Below are 8,004 nucleotides of genomic sequence, written 5' to 3' on the forward strand. Positions count from 1 at the left end.
CCTGTCATCTCTGCCCCAGAGCAGAGTTCTCTGCTCTGCCTGGGGCCTGGGGACACTTTCTCTCTCATGTCCCTCAGTGGGACCCATTAAAACTTCAAGAAACTTTGGAGTTGGATTCTGACCTGGAGCTCTGGAGAGATTTCTTCAGCTCCCTCTCAGGGACTGATATTCAGGGCCTCATCACCAATCCCCGAGAGGGTCATTAAAGTCCTTGTGCTGTGTTTGTGCTACTGAGCTGGGCTGGGCTCCTGGCACAGAGGCAGCTCCTGGCAACCAAGAAGAGCTTAAAACCACATTTCTCTTGATGAGCAGCTCTTCTCCCAGCCCAGCAGGGCTGGGGCACTGCCTGCAGCCACCCCGGGCACAGCACACAGGCACAGAGAGCTTCAATCACTCAGGGCTGGGAAGGGGCTCAGAAGTGCCTGGGGGAGAATCACTCCCAGCCCTTGGCACAGGAACCTCTGGCTGCAGGACAATGCAGCTGCAGCTCCTGCAGTCCTCTCCTAAAGCTGGAACATGCCAATGCCTACAGACTCTGTGAGTACATTCTCTGCTTCTCTCCTGTGTAGAGCAGCCAGGGGTGCCCAGGGCTGTCCTGCAGAGCAGGGTCCTGCAGCCCAGGGTGCTGTGCTGGGGCAGGGACTCTGCTGCCTGCCAGGGACAGCTCTCAGCCAGCCCTGGGAGCTGCTCCCAGCACTGGGGGACAAGATCTGGGTGGAAGGAGACAGCTGGTAAGGCTTGGAAGTGTTCTCCTTGTGTGGTGAGGATGCTCTGTTTTTCAGGACTGCTTCCAACATGACATTTAACTGCAGAACATATCCAAGTAGATTATGCAGGGAGCAAAGCGAGGCAGAGGTACAAAAATGGGGAAATCCTGAATTTTAATCTACATCTCTGAATCTCCTGGATGGGAAATTGCACATAGATATTAATCTCTCAGTTCAGGTTGAGAAAAAGTAACACAATTTTCTCTCAGATCCTACTAAACCAGGCAGTGACAGAAATCAGCACAGGGCCCCTTGCAGGCAGCACCAGAATCACTTTTCCAGCCTCCTCAGGGTTGCTCTGAGGTTGCCATCAGAGCCTGCAGAGCCAGAGCTGCCCCTGGGCAGTGCCTGACCTGGGAGGGCTCTGCAGGGCACAGCTGAGCCCCCAGGGCTGGGCTGGGCTCTGGCAGCACTGGCAGGGCCCAGCCCTGGGCACAGGGAAGCAGCTGCAGGCTGGGACAGCTCCAGGCAGCAGAGCCCTGGGCAGGCAGTGGGGGGAAAGTGCCACCAAGCTGGGCTGGGATATTCAAAGTCCTCTCCAAACTGAACTATTCCATGATTACTCTTTTTACAGATCCCCATACCAAGACACCACAAATGTCCAACAGCAGCTCCATCAGCCACTTCCTCCTGCTGGCATTGGCAGACACGAGGCAGCTGCAGCTCCTGCACTTCTGCCTCTTCCTGGGCATCTCCCTGGCTGCCCTCCTGGCCAACGGCCTCGTCATCAGCGCCGCAGCCTGCGGCCACCACCTGCACAGCCCCATGTTCTTCTTCCTGCTAAACCTGGCCCTCAGTGACCTGGGCTGCATCTGCACCACTGTCCCCAAAGCCATGCACAATTCCCTCTGGGACACCAGGGACATCTCCTACACAGGATGTGCTGCTCAGCTCTTTTTCTTTCTGTTCTTTATCACAGCAGAATTTTATCTCCTGACCATCATGTGCTACAACCGCTACGTGTCCATCTGCAAACCCCTGCACTACGGGACCCTCCTGGGCAGCAGAGCTTGTGCCCACATGGCAGCAGCTGCCTGGGCCAGTGCCTTTCTCAATGCTCTTTTGCAAACAGTCAATACATTTTCCCTGCCCCTGTGCCATGGCAATGGCCTAGGACAGTTCTTCTGTGAAATCCCCCAGATCCTCAAGCTCTCCTGTTCACGCTCCAACCTCAGGAAACTTGGGTTCATTGCAGTTAGTGCCTATTTAGCACTTGGGTGTTTTGTGTTCATTGTTTTCTCCTATGTGCAGATCTTCAGGGCTGTGCTGAGGATCCCCTCTGAGCAGGGACAGCACAAAGCCTTTTCCACCTGCCTCCCTCACCTGGCCGTGGTCTCCCTGTTTGTGAGCCCTGCCCTGTTTGCTCATCTGAAGTTGCCCTCCAACTCCTTCCCATCCCTGGATCTGGCCCTGTCAGTTCTGTACTCAGTGGTGTCTCCAGCCCTGAACCCCCTCATCTACAGCCTGAGGAACCAGGAGCTTAAGGCTGCAGTGTGGAAACTGATGACTGGATGGTTTCAGAAACATTAAACTGCTGGCCTATTTCTGCAATTAATTTGTAATAAAAGTATTCTTTGATAATTGTTGTTGATTTCATTTTGGAGTTCCTCTTTGTTTGTTTTACTTCATAATTCTTAACCAGAAAGAAATGTCACTGTTTGTGCCATTTCTCATTTTATTTCTCTCGACCATCCCTGTGGCCACAGACTGTGTCAATGAGGGGCTGTACTCTTGGTGGCTTTAAAGGGACTCAAGGATCTGCCAGCCAAGTTTTCAGCAGAGATGCCCCTTTTGTTCCCTTGTCTGCAGCTGCAGCAGCAATGTCTGTGTGCAGAGCTGGGGGCAGATCAGGGCTGGCACAGCAGCTGTGCCCAGGAGCAGCAGCCCTTGGTGCTGCCAGTGCTGCTGCCGTGGCCCTGCCCCGCTGCCCTCCTGGCCCTGGTGTTGCTGTAGGGCCTGAGGGCTCTCGGGGCCGGGCACAGGGCTGGGGGTGGCAGTGCCGGGGCTGCAGCAGGGACAGGCCATGGGCACTGCTGGGGCAGCGCTGACGCCTCGGGGCAGGGCCTGGGGGCTCCAGGCTCCTTGCCCAGGCTCTCTCCAGAAGACGCCCAGGCCATTGCTCAGCACAGAAAAGCCCCGGGAGCAGCCCCAGGCTGGCCCTGGGCAGGCTGGGGGCAAACAGCAGGGCTGGGGCTCTGCAAGGGCCCTGGGGGAGACAGGCAGGAGCAGCAGAGCAGGGGCTGATCCATCCCCACTGCGCTGGACACCCCAGGGCAGCGTCCCAGAGCGTCCTCATGCACCTGCCAACAACATCCCCCCTGGGCAGCCCTGGCCTCTCCCCCAGCTCACACAGGGGCCGCATCCTTGCAGGCACAGACACGGCAGCACTGCCTCAGGAGCCCCTGTTTGCACTGCCCAGAGCAGGCCTCAGCACCCCCATGCTGTTGGGGTGGGGAGATGAACCTGAGGGAGCACAAATGCCATCAGCCCCTGGGGCCAGGAAGGGCTGGGCCACAGCAGGGAAACCACTCAGCTTTGGCGTGGCCTCTGTTGGAGTCAGCTGTTGGAGTCCAGGGCATCCCTCTGGGCACCCTGGATGGTCACATACCTCGGTGGAGAGGCCTGGGACGCCAAAAAGTGGGTCTGGGGTCTGTGCAGGGGGTTTTGCCTGGCACAGAGCCCAGGAAGACACAGTCTTTGATTTTGGTCCATGTGAAAAACATCAAACACAGAGAAGAATTGCAAGTCACAAATGTATGACAGACAGTAGTGTAGTTATCACCATGTAGAAGATTTTGTAGTTTAGCGTTTTTAGGATGTAGATGCAATGGGACAAGGTGGAGATTTTAGGGCGGTGCCCTGAGTTCTTCTTCTTCTCCCTTGGCATCCATCTTCTGGGGGCATGTTGGAATGATTATCACACAATTCTCCACTCCTGGCTGCAGCCTCTGGAGATTCATTCTCTGCATTCAGCCAGGCCTGCATTCCCTAACAACTCCAGATACCCTGTCATGTTTTCTTAGGGTAGAACAGTAACAATGAAAACCTCACCAATGGCACAACTCCTCAGCCCATCAGGAAAAAAAAGGACAAGTTCTAAGGTTCTCCAAATATTTGATCTGCTTTGCTGCAAGAGTTGTGCTGCACTTGTGGTGTGGAAAGCCAAGAGAAGCCGCAGTTGGTGCCACATCTTGTGACAGAAGTTTGACCTCATTCTCCAGGGAAGGATCTTGAAAAGGGCAGACATGACTGTGAAGAAGATTGTGGGAAAATTGAAACAGATTTCCAGAAGTGAAATGAAAATGGAAAGAAACAATCCAAGATGTTTTCTGCCATGGATTTCTATGCTCCCCTTTTCCAGTTTCTCCTACTTCTCCATCCCATTCATTCCAAATGGATCTCACCTCTAAGACCAATGACTTAGCCAGTTTTAGACACTGTAAAATACCATGAGCTACACACAGTTTGCCTTCCCCTGTTCTTGTTGGAAAGCAATGCTGGAGCCATAAGTGCAGGGCTTGGGTCAGGCATGAATCCTCCAGGCAGGGAATGTGCCCTGACAGTGTGTGAGCCTGAGCAGGGCCAATGGCCAGCAGCGTTGCTGTGCTCGGCTTCCATGGAAGCATCCCAGGAGCAGCTGCTGAGGTCAGGAGCCGTGGCAGGCACCAGGCTGCTCCAAAGGCCCTTGGCAGGGTGGGCTCCTGGCCTGGCTCTGTGTGCCAGGAGCCGGCAGCGCTGGGTGCAGGGAGCCCAGGGAGGGCACAGAAATGCTGGGCTGGGAAATGCTGGGGAGGACAGCGAGATGGGCGTGTGCAGCCGGCCAGGGCACAGCAGCAGCACGCACAGGGGGCACAGCCTGCAGGACACATGGCCAAGGGCTGGGCAGGGCTGGCAGGGCCACAGGCACCCAGGCCTTTGTCCCCTGGGCTCTGGCAGCGCCTCTGGAGGCCCCACAGGAGGAACTTTCCTTTCAGGGCCTGCACTTTGCTCCTCCCTGGCCCCTCCCTGAGGAGGCTGGCAGGGCTTGCAGTTTGATGCCATTTGTCCTTGCTGCACCTGCCATCCCAGTGCCCCACAAAGAGCCCCGAGGCACCCGGGAGGGACAGGCCCTGCTGTGCCAGGCCTGGGCTCAGGGCTTGGCCTTTCTGCTCCCTCCAGCCAAGCCAGGCCTTGCTCAGCACTGCAGTTCCTGCTGCTGTGCCCCAAGCTGGCTCGGCCGCTGTTGGAAAGGGACTTGAGGTACCTCGATCCCCTCAGGGGGCACATGGGAGAAAACAACAAACTTCTCACCAGGGTGGAGAACAAACTTTAACTTGCAAATTTCAGAGAATGAGCTACATGGGAAATGTTAAAGCAACATGGAATTCCTGTAAATCATTTCACAAAGCAGTGACTGAGCAAACTCTAACCTGTCCAACTTATAGTTCTCCAGATTTTGAGAAGAAGTAGTCAGGAAGAGAGAGCAAGAGAGGGTGATCCATAGTCTTCCTTGGATCCAGCACCATCTCAGCTGCTGGGAGCTCTGGGGACATGGGACGTGTCAGTGTCACACCCGTGTCACAGCCTCACCTGCTCTGGCCCCTCTCACAGGTCGGGTTTTTGGGGTGCCAGGGGTTTGGCAGCCACTTTGGGGCTGGAGCAGAGGCTGCACTGGCTGGGGCTGGGGCAGTGATGGCCCCACCTACACAGATCTTGCCCTGGCCCCCAAACACACCCTGGAGATGTCTGGGGCCATTCATCATTTCTCTGCTCTCCAGCACCGAGGCAACGGACTGTGGCTGCAGCTCTGAGCTGGTGCCCAAGGCAACCACCCCTGGCAATGGGGCTGCAGGGAGCTGCTCTCAGGAAACCCCCAAAAGAGTTGAGGACTGCCCAACAAGTGCCTCAGAAACATGGGATATCCCAAAATTTCTTCAGGAATGTGAAATATCCAAAAACTCACTCAGTAATTGGCTCCCCTTCCTTTCATCATCCCCAAACTTGGCCTGTGTCAATCCAGACCCCACCCCACCTCCCCAGTCCCAACACCAACTCATCCCACCCCTGCTGGGCATCAAGACCCCCTTCCCAAGCCCTATTTCCCCCATTTTACACCTCCAAAACCCCCTCCCACCCATCCTGCCCCACCCAATGCTCACCTCTTCCCTCCTGATTTGCATCCCACTTCACCCAATCCCCTTCCAATCACATTCCACCCTGAGTGGCTGTGGAATCAATTTTGGAAGTAATTTTGGGGTGCGATTGAGTAGTTTTTAGTGGCATTGAGCAGTTTTGAGGTGACAGATCGAACCTTCTCGTCTTTTTGAGTGCAAAGACATGGAGAAAACTACACCACATACCCCCCCAAACCACCAAATGCTCCCAGGTACCTCCCTGAATCCCAGATTCCCTGGAAACACTAGTAAAAAGTGAGGCTTTAGATGTCTTTCATGAATTTATTGATTTTTACCCAAATTTTGTCTATTTTAAAGGGATGAAAATTAATCAAAAGAGTATTAGGGAAAACCAAACAAAAAGACCACCAGCCCAGTGTCTTCCCAAAGGAGATTACAGTGAATGTGGGTCACCAGGGCTCTGCCCAATGTGGGTCCTCCAGTGGGGGATGGAGTTGGAACAGACCATGAAGCTCTTCCCACATTTGGGGCACTCTCAGGGCCATTCCCTTAACGGTGACTCTGTTGGTGTTGGGTCAAGGTAGAGCTCCTGGTGAAGCTCTTCCCACACTGGGCACACTCGTGGGGCCTCTCCCCAGTGTGGATGCGCCGGTGGGTGATGAGGTCGGAGTTGTGCTTGAAGCCCTTCTTGCAGTCGGGGCAGCGGAAGGGCCTCTCCTCTGTGTGAATCCGCAGGTGCAGGAGGAGATCTGAGCTGGTCTTAAACTTCTTCCCACACTCAGAACACTCACAGGGCCTCTCCCCAGTGTGGCTCATTTGGTGTCTGATCAGCTGGCCCCTCTGGTTGAAGCCCTTCCCACATTCCCCACACCTGTATGGCCTTTCCTCAGCGTGGGTGTTCTGGTGGAGGATCAAGTGGGAGCGCCGGCTGAAGCTCATCCCACACTGCTCACACTGGTAGGGCTGTTCCCTGGTGTGGATCCTCTGGTGGCTGATCAGTTGGGACCTCTGGCTGAAGCTCTTCCCACACTCCAAGCACTTGTGGGGCTTCTCCCCATCATGAAGCTGCTCATGGATCAGCTCTGAGCCCTGGCTGAAGCTCTGTCCACCTTTCCGGCTCAGGATGGGTCTTTCCTCCTCAGAGCACCCTGGGATGGGTTTGGAGCCCCTCCTCCTAAGGGATCTCTGGGGCTTTTCCTCCCCATTGGATTTGGTTGCCTTGGAGCTCCTCAAAGTGGCTTCATCTATGAGGTTCTGCCATGGTGATTTGTCCTCCCTGGTTTCCATCCTCAGGTCCTTGTCTGGGGGAGAAGGACAAGGAGAGGATAGGATTTGCTTCTGTGCCAGAGGGAAGGTGAAGGAGATCCACCCCCCGTCCATCCCTGCAGCCGGGGGCCGTGCTGGGCTTGGAGATGGAGCAGGAGAGAGGGGGAAAGGGGCACTGACTTCCTCCTCACATTCCTGGCTATCCTGGGGCATCTTCCTCTTCCTCAAAGCCTTCTCTTCCATCCAGCCAGGTTTTGGGAATGGGAAATCCTGGTTAGGGGAAAAACAAGGGATGAGCATGTGGAGTTTGAAGGTCCCTCTGCCCGTCCATCTCTCGATGTCACCGCCCATCTGGGTTCCATAAAAACCTCCCAAACACCAAGATGCAGCCCCGAAAATGCCTCCCAGCAGTTCCCTGTCTCGGGTCTCTCCACTTTGGTGTTCAGGGGTTCCCCTGTCCCAGATGCTGGGGGTCACACTTGTATTGGGGAACCTCGTGGTTCCTTCTCTGTTAAGGGTAGAAGGTTCTTAGCTCAGGAACTGGCTGACCTCATTGAGAGGGCTTTAAACTAGGTTTGAAGGGGGAAGGGGATGCAGCTGGGCTGCCTGGAAGCAGACCCAAGGGTGCTAAGCCTGAGTTAGGGCTGAAATCAGTAGCCCAGCTGAAGGGCATGTACACCAATGCACGTAGCATGGGTAACAAACAGGAGGAGCTGGAGGTCATGGGGCAACAGCAAAGCTGTGATGTAGTCACCAGCACAGAAACGTGGTGGGATGACTCACACAGCTGGAGCACTGCACTCCATGGCTACAGGCTCTTCAGAAGAGACAGCAAAGGGAGAAGACGTGGAGACTGG

The 8,004-nt window shown here is 55.3% G+C and overlaps 1 protein-coding gene across 1 annotated transcript; it reads left to right on the top strand.

Annotated features, from left to right (window-relative positions):
* Nucleotides 1-1,364: 1,364 nt before the first annotated feature.
* Nucleotides 1,365-2,297, top strand: LOC310918346 (olfactory receptor 14J1-like; the record flags this gene model as incomplete). The annotated part of the gene is made up of 1 exon (XM_083877197.1): nucleotides 1,365-2,297. One exon carries the CDS (start codon nucleotides 1,365-1,367, stop codon nucleotides 2,295-2,297), a length of 933 nt encoding a protein of 310 aa, XP_083733323.1.
* Nucleotides 2,298-8,004: the final 5,707 nt, after the last annotated feature.

This window comes from Zosterops lateralis (genome assembly GCF_965231275.1).
Source record: "Zosterops lateralis genome assembly, chromosome: 23".
Classification (NCBI taxonomy): Eukaryota; Metazoa; Chordata; class Aves; order Passeriformes; family Zosteropidae; genus Zosterops; species Zosterops lateralis.